Source organism: Peromyscus californicus, unplaced genomic scaffold (assembly GCF_007827085.1).
Source record: "Peromyscus californicus insignis strain IS unplaced genomic scaffold, ASM782708v3 Scaffold_5__1_contigs__length_169319896, whole genome shotgun sequence".
Lineage (NCBI taxonomy): Eukaryota > Metazoa > Chordata > Mammalia > Rodentia > Cricetidae > Peromyscus > Peromyscus californicus.
Window position 1 is genome coordinate 166,290,821 of NW_026294573.1, and position 18,247 is coordinate 166,309,067.

Below are 18,247 nucleotides of genomic sequence, written 5' to 3' on the forward strand. Positions count from 1 at the left end.
TCTTTTGCTTAAGTATATTGGCCCATTATATAAATAGAATAATTTGTTCATCTATGATATGTATATAAGTACTTTCTAATTATTAGCTATTGTTTACAATGTAAAAATCATTCCCATGGGATAAATAGTAAGAATAAAGCTTTTAGGTCACATCAAGAATATTTTACCCTTCTAAGGACCTGCAAAACTTTTCAAAGATTGATGTAAATTTTACCTTCCCCCCAAAATTTTGTAAGTTCCAGTTGTGCAATATTCTTTACAATAATCATTATTACTGGTATCAAAATTTAACCCTTTGTATGATAAAGGATCTTGGCTTAGAGTATCATATTAATAGTTACTATATTGGTATAATTTTGATATATGTGATTTCCAATTGAATCCAATTATCTCATTTGTTTGATGAATTGAGACCAAGCATCTTTCCATGTTTTTGCAAAATGTCTTAAGTTTTTTTTTATTTTTGGTGTTTTTTGTTTTTTTGTTTGTTTGTTTTGTTTTGTTTTGTTTTTCAAGACAAGGTTTCTCTGCGTTGTTTTGGTGCCTGTCCTGGATCTCACTCTGTAGACCAGGCTGGCCTTGAACTCAGAGATCTGCCTGGCTCTGCCTTCCGAGTGCTGGGATTAAAGGTGTGTGCCACTGTCATCCAGCATGTCTTAAGTTTTGAATCCATTTTTATTGTTATTATGTATATTATGAATACAATTATGACTAGATTCATATGTTATAAATATTGTCTCCCATCCTGTGGAGCTTTTCTTTTTCTTAGTACTATCTAGTAGTTTCTGTTAGTCCCAAAATACAAAAAAAAAAAAAAAAAGTGTTCATGAGGGATATTTAGGCTCTGATTCTTATTCTCTTATTCATCTCTTAGACTTTGACAACAGGGTTACACTGGTCTTAGAAAATAATTTTGGAGGCATTCCATTCTATTTTCTGAAAAGTGTGTGTAGAGCTTTGATTACTTACTTCCTATATGGATAAATCATCAATGTATCAATGGCCTTGAGTCTTCTTTGAAGAAAAACCATATTACTACAAATTAAATTTCTTAATGGATGCAACTGAAAAATTGTTGTTAAATAAGTCACACCTCAAAACTTAAATTTAAAATTGGGGCTGTGGACTTTATATATGCAATTGTAGGTCACAAAACTAGAAAATTGATCCTGAGAGGGGAAGAAATCATAAGGAATGTGGGAAACAGAGAGTGCAGCAGGGGCTGGAGGGTAGTCAAGTCAGTAGAGTGCCTAGCTGCTGAGCAGAAGGCCTCAATGTTCCATGTGCTGGTCTAATGGAGATGTCCCCTACATTCTCAGGTATCTAAGTACTTGGTCCCCAGTTGGTGACACTGTTAGGTAAGTTTAGGAGGTGGCATTGTTGGAGGAAGTATGTCAACAAGGATGGACTTTGAGGTCATTTTTACAATGATGGGGAGGAAGCATGTCAAAGATGGATTTTGAGGTCATTTTTACAATGATGGGGAGGAAGCATGTCAAAGATGGACTTTGAGGTCATTTTTACAATGATGGGGAGGAAGCATGTCAAAGATGGACTTTGAGGTCATTTTTACAATGATGGGGAGGAAGCATGTCAAAGATGGACTTTGAGGTCATTTTTACAATGATGGGGAGGAAGCATGTCAAAGATGGACTTAGAGGCCATTTTTACAATCAGCTTTCAGTCATCTTAATAAAAAATGTTTTATGAACTAAAATTAACAAATGCAGAATGGCTGCAAATGTCATATGCTTATTAATATAGCAAGTGTTTAATGATTATATGGATAACTTTATTGACTATCAAATTCTTATATTCAAAATGTAATTTAATCTCATATTTTTTAAAAAAAAAACTATACAAATACACAATGTCCACCACCCCCCAAAAATGACCTGATTGGTATTGAAGCATAATGTGGTTTTTCCCTTAGCATGGAAACCCAAAAGTTTACCTTATATTTCACCTACAACTTCACATTTTCACTCATACTCCTGGCTTCTTACACTGAAGGTTTTTTTAAAAAAAGATTTATTTATTTATTATGTATACAGCATGCCTGTGTGTCAGAAGAGGGCACCAGATCTCACTATTGATGGTTGTGAGCCACCATGTGTTTGCTGGGAATTGAACTCAGGACCTCTAGATGAGCAGCCAGTGCTCTGAACCCCTGAGCCTTCTCTCCAGCCCTACACTGAAGTTTAACACCACAATAATGCTGTAATTGAGGAGCCAATGCTTAAGTGATGAGTAAAAGCTAAAGACAAAACATATACAAGCTCCCCCATGTGGTTTCTGACCAGGCACCTGGGAATGAGATAATCCCTCCACTTACACAGGAGTCCATCACTGGCCATCACATGTGTATTTGGTCTCAAGGCCCGCATGGCTCTGCCATCTCCTCCCAGGGAGTCTGTTCTATGTCACTCCCTTTACATTCTCAGCTGTTCTTCAGTCCTCCGTCCTCAGAATCCAGGCTTCAGCTCGCATCAGTGACAAAGGAGACAGCTTTCCTGGGTGTGATGCCTATCTAACTCTCCAGTGAGTTCTTCCTCTTCATCTCGTTTCATTCTCATAATATAACAAATAATCAAAACAAATTACTATCCTTGCACTCGATTCAATGTACTCAATTGCTTTAGAATCCACTGCCTTACCTACTAAAACTACTGTTTGGAAGCATTTGGGAAGCAAGATATTCTGATGTTAGTGCAGATAAAATAAATGGCCAACATTTGATATAAATAATATGCAACTTAAGTCTAAACACTATTTCTATCACATTAATTAGCCTTTGTGTTTTTTACTGTGGTGTCTTTTTCTTCCCTGAGATGAGTTACATATTCACTTGGCTTTCCATGGGTATTGACTTTTGCTTTATTTGGGAACTCAAGGAAGATAAAGACAATGAGACTTCTGCCTAATTTGCTTGTGTCAGGGTAACACTAAAATAGCACTCAATTTCTACTTGATATTTAGAACGATAGCTAGGCTTGCTGAGGTTAGAAATGCAGGTAGCCAATTTGTACATTCACAATCCACACCAAATTAAAGGAAGAGAAGTAGCTATGTCAAAACATAAATTACCTGAGAACATCACACGAAACCTACTAAACACTCCATGTCCACATGGATGTGATCTAAGTGCCCAGCTGCAAAAGACCTACTTTAATAGCCAAGATCAGTGTTACTCGTTAGGCTTCACTCAGTTTAGCCATAACCTGTGTATTTAAATGGACTCAGTGACTTAGAAGAAGAGCATGACATAAGTGTACGTCTTGAAAACCGCACTGCCTATTTTCCTCTAATTACCTCTAACAGTCTTTGTTTTCTTCCTTTTTCAGTGCTGGGATCGAATCCAAGCCTTCCTTATGTTGACAAGTGCTCCACTCCTGAGCGACATCCCCACTCCAGATGCTTTCATTTTTTAAATGAAAATATGTAATTTTAAATGATTTTTAATTAGTTCTTTGTGTCCCAGAAAACATTTATTTTCAAATTACTTTATTGATCTTACAGACAGAATACTATCTTGATTTTCCCATGACAGTCAACAATACCATCTACACCTTTGACATCATTAGCAATAATTACTAAAACTCAAGCAAGCAGTTCACAAGTTTTGAGAACCAAAAGGCATATAATGACAGTAACAATAAAATAGTATGCATGTGTGTGAAGACGGAAATAGATAACATAACGTTTTAGTGCCTCAGACACTTTCTAAGTGTGGTATTTATACTTTTTTTTTTTTTTTTACATGAGAAGCACATTCGCCAGTTACCAATGATCCTGAAGAAGAAGATGCAGTAACGTGTCTCTCTGGCTAACAGTGGCTATGCACCACCTTAGTTTGACATCATACAGTGCTGTCATCACTCAGAAGGCATAAGAAATCAATACTACATTTGCCTCAAGCTTTTTCACAGATGGATAATCTTGATGAAGATGCCCTCACTCCAGAAACTAAGGTCATTAGTGTTTATCTTCACTTGAAACCTTACAGACATGCTGAGCCTAATGGAACACAATCTTAGACTACTGGGTGAACAGCGACATCTAGTGGTCAGGGTGCTATCGCTAGACAAATGTTTTTAAAGCAATTAGGCCATGAACATCGATACACATCTGCCTCCAGATAAACTGCATAAGAAAATTAAAGATGTTTCCCAGTGATTTCCTGATCCCGTAATAACATATCCTGAAAGAAAAGTCAGTCTTTAATAATCCTTTCACAGGTAAAAATACCCTTTGTAGTTTTGTTTTGTTTTTGTTTTTTACAAAATTCCCGTTGTTACATTTTTTTTGTGCCTCAGTTTTTATTTCTAGCAGAGTGACATAAAAAATTCTGATTTATGGCTGGGCAGTGGTGGCACACACCTTTAATCCCAGTACTGGGGAGGCAGAACCAGGTGGATCTCTATGAGTTCAAGGCCAGCCTGGTCTACAGAAGTGAGTTCCAGAACGGGTACCAAAACTACACAGAGAAACCCTGTCTTGAAAAAAAAAATTCTGAATTACTAGTCAATTAATTCTATGGCTCTTTTATAAATACAATGACATCAATGACCTAGCAGTAAGCAAATTCAGACACTCTGTATGACACACGAAGGGCAAATTAAAACAGCATAAAAAGCTGCAAGTATATTCATTATCATTGATTTGAGTTCACACTGGAGTGTTATTAGTGCTTTTTATAAACAGGGCACACCCAGTTCACCAGGGTTTTCTATTTTCTAGTACATCTTGATTATGAAATGGAATTATAGAATGGTTTTTACCATCAGAAAGTCATTGTTTGCTAGTCATGACATTTTTCTATTAATGAAAAAGTCAGGACACTCTTTGGCTGTGTGCATAGCCTACCTGGGCCATCCAAACAGGCTTTTATCACTTACTGCGATCTGAGTTCACGTCTCTAGACAAGCCTCCCATCAGACTCCTGAAGCTTCTCTTAAGGCCTTAACAGTCAGCTCCACACAAATTGCCTCCTTCTTTCAATAGGAGGTTTTTCCTGAGCACAAATCATGCATTATAGTACCATGGCTGTTCCTAGGTCGTACTAGAACTCTCCCTTCCATATGGATTGAGATAATCCCCAAATACTTGAACATATATGAATGAACATGGATGGGCATCACTAGCTACATATTTTCTCTCTCCCAAATTAACTGTCAACAGCTAATGTTAGACTTTCCTCTTTCTCTTTAAGGCTTCACAAAAAAACACAAAGCCTGGCCAAAAATTTGTGAATCCCAAATAAAAATGGGCATATTTGGCTCTCATCAAAGTATCCACTACCAGTGATAAGTCATGATATTTACCTGAGACATTCATCTACATATTACTTACATGCATAAAGAGAGCTGTAGAGGTCAAGGCTCCCAGGACTGAACATAGGGGTCTACAGGACCATATCTCATAAGGATCACCTTACTATCCCTTTTTCATATACATGATAGACATAAATGTTTCAATAGGCATCCCATGGTCAAGTGCAAAATTACTTAATCTTATTAAATCAACCCGTGTGCCTCATAATTAGGGTCAAATGGGGTGTTTTGTATGTGATATGTAGGGTTCTCCCCAGTATACTATCCCCAATAACTTCCCAGCCCTCTCCTCCTATGAGTTCTCAATTAAGGAGTAGGCATGAGCACAAGAAGTTGTATGTGAAGTTTCCCAAGGAGACAGACGGCCATGAGCAGCAATGGAGGCCACTGGAAGTTACAGTCTATTACCCTGTCCTAGATGTACTTCATTCTCTCGCTTTCTTCCTTCCCTTTCCCATTCTCTCCCTAATCTATGCCTGAAGCTGCTAGCAGAAGGTGAAGAAGCAGTACTACTACGTCCTGTTGGTGTTTGAACCCTGTCTTGTGTAACAAAGGTGACTTCTGACTTCCAGGGGAAGAGCTTGTAACTGTCCAACTCGCAGAACAGTAGGCAATCTCAGGTGAAGTGCTATGAACAGTCACTGGTTATTATTACTGTCTGTTCTTAACTATGACCACTCAAAAAATAACTGAGAACATGAACTGTCAGTCTCCATTAAAGGTCGGCTCCCCGCCTGTCGGCATTTACGTATCTTGGCCTTTTACTTGCTTGCTTTTGGGATAGATGAGTCATCTTATCTATTTTAAAAAAAAGGAAAAAGAAAAAAGGAAAGAGAAAGAAAGGAAGAAAGGAAGGAAGGAAAGAAAGAAAGAAAGGAAGGAAGGAAGAAAGAAAGAAAGAAAGAAAGAAAGAAAGAAAGAAAGAAAGAAAGAAAGATGTCATTAGCTCCTTTCCCCATATGAATGCCCCAAAGAGTAATGTAAACTATGCTTTCTACTAGTTGCCCAGTATAAGTCCTCACTGGGTCTGGAAGAGTGGATGAGGGTCTAGTGGAATGACTGGATGAGCTGCTACCACAGAGCCCAACAAACCTAGAAATAATTTGGTCTGGGTCTAAGCGCTAATATCATACTGCCAAGTCTCCTTCTGAAAAGCATAAATGCAAAATATCCCATTCCTGCAAGCAAACCAACCACAAGGGTGGTGCCAAGAACTTTCGGGGCCCTTTTCTTGGCCACCCGGAATGCTGTTGGCAGCACAGCAGAGATTAATATATTGTTGACATGTCCTAAAACCTTGTTAAATGTTTTTCTTTTCAAGACACGCTCATAATAGGTTTCCAAGTTGGGTCTCTTTCCATTTCCCCAGTTCCTCCGTGCAAACCCCAGGAACTTCAGTCGATGCAACGTGACAGCCAGTGAGACATCTGCCAGGGTGAAGGATTCTCCACAGAGCCAAGGCTGGTGGCCCTCTTCTAATCAGAGAAAGGGAATTGAGAATTAGGGACAAACACTACACAGACAGACCTCAGCACCCATTTGCAGTTTTAGCCCTAAGGAAAAGATGATCATGTGTTGTCTTGGGTACCAGTAATGCAAATTTACCCCAAACTAAAAGAGACTTGGTTGACATCTGTCAGCCACAAAAGTTCCTCAGTAAACTTGGAACTACTTGAGCTCAAGGACTTTCTATCATTTTGTAAAGGGCTCAGAAGGTTAAGTAGCTACAATCCAGAGGAACTGACAGGCTCATACTTCTGGTTTAGGAAATCAACCAGAGTGCTTTAGAAAGATTCCTACAGTTATGTTTGGAACATCACTCAGAGGCCACTACTTCTGTCTACGTATACCTTCCGTAACAATAGCTGCATGTGTAGGATCAACAGCACTTAAGAAAGAGCACCACATTTTTACCGAGCAAGTACTGACTTAGTTTCTTGTTATTATCCCTTATACAACACAGTGTAAAAGCTATTTGCATGCTCTTCACATTATATTGTCTATTAAAAGTAATCAAGAATAACTTCAAGTATATAGGAAGACATGCAAATGCCAAATCATTTTACATAAAGGACCTGACCATCCATGGACTATGGTATCCTCAGTGACTCCTGAAACTAACCAACCCCTGTGGAGACAGAATAGTTACATTTCCTTAAAGTGGAAGGGAGTCATTCTTTCTTTTTATTTATTTCTCTTTCTGTAAGAGTTTTTTTTTTTTTTGAGACAAGGGCTTACTCTCTAACCCTTGAAAGCCTTGAACTGATGCCAATGTCTGTGACTCAGCCTTATAAGCACTGGGATGACAGGTGAAGAGCCATCAAACCACAGCTGTCTCCCTGTTGTGAAAGAAGTTTCTGGTTAACAGCATCTTCAACTGTCTTCAGTTAAGATGCACAAATGGCCTCATGTATAAATATGGAAAGTGGCTGACTGTTGAAGCTCACAGATGCAATCTACAGATGTTTGGTATTAGATACTCACTTGCTCACTCCTACTTAACTTTAAATTCAAACTATCTCCCTAAGTGAAGAAAAACCTGGAGTGGGCATTCAAGCAATTACTCAGGTTATTCAACCAGACTACTATAATTACTGATTTGTGGAGCTGGGTAAGTAGGCACCTTCCAATCATCATTTAAAAGGTGCAGAAACCTTTTCAGAGTCATATTTCTCATAGATACAAACTGGATTACAATTAGACACTAGAGTTTTGCATGAAATAATGTATTTAAACCTGTCTGTGAAAAACAACAACCACAGAAACAGATTACAGAACATGTTTAGTGAGATCTAAGAATGTTCCTACAAATGCCCCTAGTGTTTCAGTAAAAAGAAAGCCAATGAAAACCTACCTGGAGTTTCTTCATTTCTTCTTTGTAACTCAGTTTCCACCTGATCCAAGACCTTCTCCAACTCATCAAGAATTTTCTTCAAGTATTTGACATTGTCATGATCAAGCAGCTTTGACTAATTAACAACCCAAAAAAGAAGCTATTTATGTCTGCTAACAATAGCAACAAAACTATATAGCACAAAGGAGATTTATATGCACATATGTACACACTTTTAAAATTAAAATCTGTTTATTTTAGACAATGGTGAGATATAGAATAACTTTGTAAAGTCAGAGAAAAATGAGGAACTACTCCAGCTGTGAGATCACCTCAGGAGCAGACCCAGTACTTACTGGCAACTCCTAAGAGTCCCCAGTTAACCAGTAAGGACAAACAACATGAGAACCATGAAGATTCTCCTCTAGCACTCAACTCAAGAATAGAAGCTGAGAAGTCTCAGGTGACTAATGAAAGAGGCAAGAAACAAGCAGAAGGTCTCATTGGAGGGAGGTAACTCTGCCTGTAAAACGCTTGTCTTGAAAGCATGATGACCAGAGTTGGAGTTTCAGATTCTGTTTTTAAAAAGCTAGGAGTGATGGCACACATTTGCAACCCCATCTTGGGGAGGCAGAGGCAGGCAGATCTCTGGACCTCACTGTTCAGCTTGCCTAGCCAAATCAGTGAGTCTTAAGTCAGTAAGAGAACTTGTCTCAAAAATAAGGGGAAGAGGGTCCTAATGCTCCCCTCCGGCCTCAATGTGCAGAAACAGATGCACACACATATGCACATGCCAAAAGGAGAAAGAAGGAATATAAGAGAAGTCTAAATGTGATTTTGGAGGGTAAGAAGAGTAACTATGGGAGCATGTACTCTGAGCCCATTCAGCTAAGAGAGGATAAGGAAGGTAGGAAGTGGAGGGAGAGTTGGAAGTGCCATTTGCTACATGTGATAAGGGAAAAGCTTCCATGTGTTGCCTGGGCATGGGCAAAGAACCAATAGAAAATAGAGGCTATTACTGATGATCCTTATGATGGGCAGAGCAAGTCAGCTAACACATGGAGGCCTTAAAATGGCTTACTATCTGCTATGAGATATTCCCGTATTATATTACCTGGAACTTACATTTGTCACCCTCCATGGCAACCAGCATGCTCAATATCTACTTATCAGATAACTATCGCTGGGTCCGACTATCAAATATATAATAAAGAAAGTTCTTTTTTTCATTTTCTTTCTTTCTTTCTTTCTTTTTTTTTTTTTTTTTTTTTTTTTTTTTTTTTTTTTTTTTTTTTTTTTTGGTTTGGAAGTTTGTTTTTGCTTGGAAGTATCTGAGACAGTATCTCACTTTGTAGCCCAGGCTGCCCTGGAAGCATGTGATCCTCTAGGCTCACATGCTGCTATAATGGATTCAGAAGTCTTTCTAAAGTCAGAGCACAGGCCACAGGTATCACATGCACCAATGATCTACAACAGTAAAGGGTAGTCTAGAAACAGCATTCTTCTTTTCCAGAAAGAATACAGTGATGTGAAGTAGAGCCAGGCTGGTCACTTACCTTAAGCCGCTTCTGTTTGGCAATATAAGCCTCTTGTAAGTCAGGGTTTTCTTCAGCAAGTTTCTTCAGTTCCGACTCTGTGTTACCAATCTGGCCTGAAAATAAAAATATTTTTGAAATGGGAAAATATTTCCCCCTCATGTCACAGACATAGGGAGATGTGGGGACACACCTTGACGAGACTATGAGCTTTGTGACTGGTAGCCTGCTGCTATCATGGACATACCTTGTCTGCCTCAGTTTCCCCATTTAAAATGTAGCTAGAAAACACCTATCACACAGTCCGAGGACTTTCTGAGTATCTTCTGTGCACAGCGACAGCAAGGCTTGGCCCCTTTGAGTTCTGTGCCACTGAACTGCCTTACCTTTCCATGGCTCTTCCACTTTCTCTGATGAAAGTAAAGGAAACCTGGTTTTGAAAATAATGTTAACTACAGGTGATAGAGCTGTAGTCAGGGGTTGTGTTTCAAATCACATTCTAAATACTTAGGAAGAGAAGGAAGAATAATACACGGAAAGAGAGGAGGAGGAGAGGGCAGGGGAGAGAGAAGGGGAGAGAAGAGGAGAGGGAATAGGGAAGGGGAGAAGAGAGGGAAGAAGACAAAGGAAAGAAGAGATGGGTGAAGAAAAAGGTATCCAAAAGGAAGGAGAAGAAGTAATAAAACAACAAGGTGAGACTTCACGTAAGAGAAAAGCATGGCTTCTGGGTTTAGAAGACTCGGGATTGAGTGTCTCCAAACACTCCCAAGTATGACCAGCGCCACCCTGTCCTTCCTAACAGAGTCAACTATCCTTCAGAACACACTTTCTTCTGCTCCACATCTCACATGTGGACCCTACACATCCTCCTGACTGGAAGCAGGAAGAATTTCTCAATCTCAGAAAAATCTCCAGTCACTGAGCAGAGGTGATGGCTAGACATCCTCTAGTCCAGCTTCCCCGCATCATGAAACAACAATTAAGGACCAGGAATGTGAACCCAGTTGCCCATGTACCCAAGAAGGTGCCAGCTATTCTGACTTCCAGTCAATCTGTTTGAGAACTGTGGAGAACATTCTCTACTTTTCCATCAGTCACTTTTCTAAGTTTTATCCAAGTCTGGCCTCAAAAGCAAATGCTGACACATTAGGCCTACTAGATATTATGTATCTAGTGAGATGGCGGAGGAATAGACTGACCTGACAAGTTATTAAATTGATGCAGACCCATGCACGGCCATGAAACAAACTCAACAATCCTGTTTCCCAATCCTCTCTCAGTGACCAGAAGATATGTCAAGTCTCAAAATGATAAGAAACTTCAGGCACAATCAATCCCCAGATTATAAGAGGTTTACATACTGCGAATCCTTGTGGTTGCATAAGCGGGGATCATGGAATCCACAGTGAGTTCAGGATGTAAAATGCAGCCATGTGTGTAAGCATCCATAGGCAAGGAATCAAGAAGCTCTCGGTAATGCTGCACTCGTGGGTAATACATGCTTCCTTTATCAGGCATTAACCTGGGTGTTCTTTCTAAAATACACATAGAAAATATAAATACAAACAATGGAGGAAAGGCTACAAATAAGACACTACATCCAAAAGCAAAAACTGAGGTGCCTCACCATTAACATCTCACTGTGGTTGTGCATTCACAAAATGAAGTCTTTCCAGCCCAGAGAGCCAACATTTGAAACAGCCTGACATACCAGAGCAGATTCCAAACCATGGCCTGCTAGCATGCTCTCATTTCTCCACCTTGTAAATTCCTGCTCGACCCTCAAGTCCCTCACTTCCTCATGAAGCATGCCCTGTCCGGACACCCAACTGGCTCAGCTGTGCCTTCCCCTGCATGCCACAAAACACAGAGTGCACTCTGCTATAGCCCTACCACCTGGTACATAGCTGTATCTTTTCACTTCATGACTATCTTTGGGACAAGGAAAGTACAGGTGAATTCCTTTTAATTACAAGAAGATAATCAAGGACCACTCGTTTCTATGCATCAACTAACACCAAGAGTGGTTAGTGATACTAAGTGACTATGAAGTAACAATCTATATAAAGTAGAAAAGGCTTTTGCTTAAAAACCCCATTTTCACTTAAATTGTTAGTGATCTACTCCTGGCAAACTCGTTCTGCTTAAATCTTCACTTGCTGGTGAAAATCTAGACTGTAAACCTCTTATGATCTGGGAGCACATATCATTCTCTGACAAACCCCTCAAGCCCAATAAATACTTGACACATACTCAGTACACGATTAATTATACTAAGTTGTCACACCCCCCAAGTTCTTAGAACATTTGCATTGGGTAAGTTCTGTGATACTTAATACAGATACTAGGATATGGATACTGGAAAGTTAGCCCAGGACCCCACAGCTATTAAAGGCAGAACAAAAACAATGTCACCTGACTACTAAAACAATGCTCTGCTTATTATATTGTCATATCTTTTAAGAATTTATATTTCAAAGAGTATCCACAAAGATAAAAGTGAAGAATGAGACCCAAAGGTCAGGGCTAAGTTCCTTCAGAATCATTTCCTAATCTGCCTCTCAAATGGTTCTGAAAAACGCCAACTAGCTCATTCACACTAGTGCAAGGAAAGCCTGGATATTCCTCATTCACTCGTTTCTTGGCTCAGGTTAGAGACGGCAATTTCTGACTCTCTAAGAAAAAAGCATGGATAATTCCTCAAACCAGTAGGCAAATGTCTGATGTCCAGCTTGACTGCACAATGTTAAAGGCTGCCTTAGAATAATGACAAAGCATGACCCACGTTCCCCAACACAGACTCAGACAACCACACACTTCATTACAGACCCCATATGAAAACAACACAGGGACCAGCCTATACCACACCCTGCCCTCGACACTACATGCCTTAATGAGCTCCTTACACAGACTTTTCAGGATCTCAGCAATACTACCAGTTCTCCAGCAAATCCACTTCCATGAGGACAATAAGCCAGAAGCTTTGAAATGGTGAAGCACTCACACACCTTGCATGTGTCTTAAAATAATAATGTCCTTAGATGCATAAAATATAAGACAAAATAATTCTAATTTATAAAACATTAGCATGTATACTTCTTTAACAGATTATTAATATCCAGCATCAGTTATGATGACTTTCCTAATTTAAAAGTATCAACAATATGCTAGGAACATATCCGTGATTTCCTATTGGTAACAAAGTTACTGCATTCCTGACTGTTTTGGTTTATCTGTATTGGTAATAAAAAATGACAAAGTCCTGTTAGAAGTAAGCAAAATTAAAGACACGTTTTACACTTATCTAAGATCTCAATTCTCCTTCTAGTCTGGATCCAGAGACTTAGTTCTTAACGTGTGAATTGAGGACCTACAGGCTTCCCAAAGACACTTTAGGGGATTCACAAATTCCAGACTTTTCACAGCAACAGCATGATGCTGAAGGCTTTTTACTCTTGTTATCTCTCCAGTTGCAAAAGAGCTTTCTAGAGGCCTCATAAAACACACTGGCTCTGTCACACTGACAGCTAGTGGAATGGTGACAGTCCTGACAATTAAGTGATCTAGGACTTTAAACTTTTCTGATTCGTTTCTAAATAGTAAATATTGACCCACATAAACCAAAGCTCTCAAGTGTCCTCAATAATTTTTAAGACAAAGGGATCCAAAAACCTGAAGAAGCACTGCCTTAGCAGTCCAGGAGCCTCAGGTTAATAACCATAAACAGTACATTTTTGAATGCTTCCCAAATGACAAGTTTATGGCTCCTGGCTCTTAGGTCAGGCTGCTTTCTAGTGCCAGGCCCTGCAGCTTTCTCCAAAAGAACATGGCACTTCCTTCCCAGAAAGGTGAACAAGAGGAAGAATAGTAACACTGAAGTGTTTTCTGGATCTGATCCATCTGGATAAGCCAGACTTCTTCAAAAGAGAACAAATGCTTAAAGCCGTGAGCATGTTTTTCTTCTATTCAGTGCCCCACTGGTATCCACTAGCTGATGAAGCTCTTTGTCAGGCACAGTATAAGATGCCCACTGCACCCATGTCCTCTTCCCAGCTCCCCTTCCCTAAGTACTTCACAGGTGCCCTGGCCAGTGTCACATAGGCCACCTCATTTCACAACAAAGCATACAGCATTCACTGCCTCTAGAAACTTTTTCAAAAGACAACCAAGCCCAGCGAGTAGCACATGCCTGCATTCCCAGCACATAGAAGGCTAATCCAGGACGATGGTGAGTTCTAGGCCAGGCTGGGCTATGTAGTGAGTACTCAGACAAGTACAAGGCAATTGTTTTTCTCTTGAATTATACACATCCTCTCTCTCAATCTCATCTTATTTTATTTTCTAACTCTTCCATAGAGTGTCATGATAAAGATAATTTTAAAAATGCTTTTTCTTGGTATTCTACCTCAGGCAGGAGTGTGAGTAATACAAAGCACATGGGTCAGGAAAGGAAGTCAGGGGAGTTTTTAAAAGCAAGTGATGAAAGGAGGTGAAAGCATTGGAGGTAAAGTTGCAATAATGCAGCCAGGTCTAGTGACTTGAAGAATAATAAGTAGGAGCTAGAGGTATGGTTCTGTAAGAATATATGCTAGTCATTTACCAGGCCCTGGATTAAATTCCAAGTACCTAAGGCACTCAAACATATAAAATACATAAGCAAAATAAAATAAATAAATCTATAAAATGTTTTAAATAGAATAAAATGATGACTTCAAATTGATATTCTTTTAATGTTATGATTAAATTTCAATATATAGTGACAAAATTGTGTTTTTGAATTTATATTTCCTAATCATATTTCTATATTATTTTAATATTATACCAGGATAATTTATTTCCAAACCAAATCCTACTTTTTAACAATATTTTCAATGATAGACATAAGATACCAGACATGATTTTCAAGGAGTCATTATATATCAAATCATAAAAACATCATATAACATCCAGGATTCTGGGTTACCACTGAGATATTTAGCAATAATAAGTATCATATATTCTAGTATTATATACTTATTTAATGATCTTTTTGGTTTTTTGTTTATTTGTTTGCTTTTTACCTAGTTAAAACAAAATTAAATTTTACTGGAAGATTTAGGGTATTACAAGAAGTAGTTCAATTTAAACATCCGCATTAGTATGCTTATTCACCTTGTCCTATTCCTATCCCTGTATTTGCTCAGTGTCATATCTCACCTACCTGAATCAATGTGTTCCTCTCATATAATTTTCTTCATTATACGCCAGATTGAAAAATGCGTCATGAACACAAAACAATTTACAAAACTAAATATAACACCATATGTATATATAAGGGCAGGTTCTTGTCAAACTGATAGATAGAAAATGTCTTTGAAAACTAACAAGCTTCTAATGATTTGAGGTCTTTGAACTATCTCTGCATATCCCAAGAGTGTGCACCTAATTAAACCCTGCTAAATGGTCCTGAGGGAATGGATCTAGACAGCACTCTCAGCCAGCCCTCGGATGAGCAGTTATAAATGAGAAAGTCTGAATTCCTCCTTAACCAAAGTCTTGCCCTTGGGAATATCACTCATATCTCCATGAACCTGCTTTCAAAAGTAATAACAGTAATAATAATCAAATCTAGCTATTATCCATATTAGATAATCACTGGTTTAGATTAAGACTTTTAAAAAGTGTCTTGACTCAAATTTCTTCTGTACAACTGCCAATTATTTAGCAGATATCCCAAAGGCACAAGATACAAATATATGAGTATCAATATACAAAATGATTGAGCAAAATGCTTTTTTTAGCATAATTCACAGTAACTGGCTAACAAAGGATAGCAACTAACAGAAGGACACCAGTTCACAAATTTGGCCTTTAGTTAAATAACTATACCTAAAGAGTTCTTATTATAACCATGGAAAATGATGCACCTCATAAAACCTAGTTATTATCATCCTGCCATTCCTCTAAATTCCATTTGTAGAGAGACAAAAATAGCAAATATTAAGACCAGCTTAAGATGCAGAGCACTACAGCTTTTGCAGTCTGGAGAGAACTAATACTTTTAAAAACAACCTAAGACCACTGTAGCCTGGCAACTTACTCTCAGGTCTCTTACCCATTCTAATTGCAACTAATTTTTAAAACCAAAATTCACATTACATAAATCTTACCAAACTTTATCTTAGTTTTCTGGTTTATTCTTATTCCACAAGAAACATTTTATAAGATAGCTATCATTTTAATGATCTTAGCTTTTCTATCATTCATAAATATGATACCATTTCTTTAATGTCTTTATTCATTTGTATATTAAACTCAAGTCGAGAAACAGGCTTAAAAGAACATCACTGGGGGCTGAAAGTATAGCTTAGTGATGGAGTACTTGCCTAGCATGCATGAAGCTATAGGTTGATCCCTAGAACTTCAATCAATCAATCAATAAAATACCACTAGAAAGCCCCATCCAGGCTAACATATATTTCAATAATTTTTCATTGTGGAGGCCCACAAAGGTTTCCTAGTAAGATCTGAGTTTGCTTTACCCAGCAGGGCTGCATTAGAGAACTGCTTGACCACGTGTGTGGTTACCAGGTGATTGGAAGGGTCTGCACTTGGCTGTGCTAGGAGGAGGTCTTTTGTTCCACCCCTTGGCATTCCTATAAAAGGCCCTTTAGAAGAGACAGGAGGGGCCAGTAGATATTGATCCAGGCCCTCATGAGGCTATCCTGTGTTTCTATCTGTTTCTCTCCCCTCTATCTTTCTATCTAAATATTTCTCACTCCTCCCTCCTCTAGAGTACCCTGGGGGAAAAGTGGGAGGAGACCTCACACAGAGAAATGGGTAGGCCTCCCATAATTCATTCATTTTATCCATTCAAAATTATTTATCAAATATCTACTATGGAGGACCTACTTACAGGAAGCATAAGGGTACAGCATTTAATGAGATAGTATCTGACCTCACAGCTCTTAGAGTGATTTAAAAGTCATCTAAATATTAATAAGTAAAATAAGAGTTTGTAGCTAGAGGGTCAACTTTGTGTAATAAACTTATGCATCAATATTCTTCAGTGTGTAATTAATTCATCTGCAGATGTGTTTTACTTACCAATCTCTAGTCATATCTATGTCTTTACTCCATAAGAACATTATATAATCACAAATATTCTACTTGAATCAAAATACACTACATTTCAAACCATGGTTCATACATACTAGACACATTTTAAAAGGTATTTATAATATTCTCCAACAATGTAAAACTTAAATTAGTTCCTTCTACTGACAGACATAAAAACTTAAAATTTTAAGTTTTTTTTAACTGTAGCAATGTTATCACTTGCAGAGATAAACAGAACTAGTCAACTCTTATTTCACTCTTTGCTCTTTCCAAGCAAAGTAGTTCTCCAACTTGGAAGGATGAAAAAGAAAAAGAAAAAAGTAAGTTGGAAATCCGTTCTAAAACTTTGCCAGATAGAGTAATTTGCAGCACTGCTTTGAGACAACAGTAATTTATAGCATTCGTCTGAAGTTTGAATGCACACATAAATCACTTGGGCCTCTTGTCAAACAAGATCCTAACTCAGTCGCTTTGCTATGAGGCCTGAAACTCCGCATTGTAAATAATCTATCAGATGATGTCAGTGCTGCTGGTGAAGAAATAGACTTTGCCAAGGTCAGTACTCCATCTGTCCTGTTCCTTGACAAATAGCATGGCTCTTTTCTTATTCCCCTGAGTTCTTAATGATAAACTGTCTGGATTATAATTGCAGCAATGCTTGTGTTTGCTGTTTGTTTAAATTTCTATATCCTGAGGTAAATTCTATCTTGACCTGCAAACTGGTCTGGCTGTCATCATATCTGCCCCAAAGTATAGAAGTCCTAATCTTTTTTAATCTTCCCCAGTTGGGTAACTACTCCCCTGGGAAAGAAGAAAATGAAGAGTTAGTTGGATTTGTTTTATTTTACCATGACAAAATTGCATCACCTAGTCCAATGGTTACAAACAATATTCAACAAGTGAATAGCAGCATCAGGCCAGTGTTGGGGGCAATTAATGGCTCCCTCACTAAAGAAGCTCAACTAGAATTAAAGCCCATGCTTTTCCACATTTCCATCCTATCATTCAACCAGTGCTTTATCTAGTTCAACAAAGTTATCAAAAGAAATAGTTACTTCCACAGGGCAAATCTGAGATCAACCTGAGCTTAAATTCTACTTCAAAAACAAACCAGCAAAACCCCTTTCATCCCATTTGGCTGTGGTTTATATAACTTAGCAAATTATTTTTATATTATAAAAGTAAAATCTAAGGAAAATTTGAAGAAACCAACTATAATTAACATTTACTGTAAAGCATTGCTTCATATGAGGTAAAGGAGAATAAGCAAATGTGAAGGAAGAACTGGAATAATGATACAAGTTGTATTAGTTGAAGCAAGGTTTATATATTACTTCTCATGCGTTATATAATATATGTGATATATATAGATAGATATATAATGTTATATAATACATGTAACACGGTGTTTTATATATAGTACATGAAAATAAGCTATCTTTTTAAAG

General features: G+C 38.1%; 1 protein-coding gene across 3 annotated transcripts in view; it reads right to left on the bottom strand.

Moving 5' to 3' along the window:
- Positions 1–3,487: 3,487 nt before the first annotated feature.
- Gdap1 (ganglioside induced differentiation associated protein 1) overlaps positions 3,488–18,247 on the bottom strand; it is a 45,231-nt gene continuing 30,471 nt past the window's right edge. For all 3 annotated transcript variants that reach the window (XM_052715746.1, XM_052715747.1, XM_052715748.1), the window contains 4 exons: positions 11,063–11,236; positions 9,723–9,817; positions 8,188–8,302; positions 3,488–6,808 (listed from right to left, as the gene is read on the bottom strand). In XM_052715746.1, coding sequence (XP_052571706.1) covers positions 6,426–6,808; positions 8,188–8,302; positions 9,723–9,817; positions 11,063–11,236 — 767 coding nt within the window. In that variant the 3' untranslated portion in view covers positions 3,488–6,425. The remainder of the gene's footprint in view (positions 6,809–8,187; positions 8,303–9,722; positions 9,818–11,062; positions 11,237–18,247) is intronic.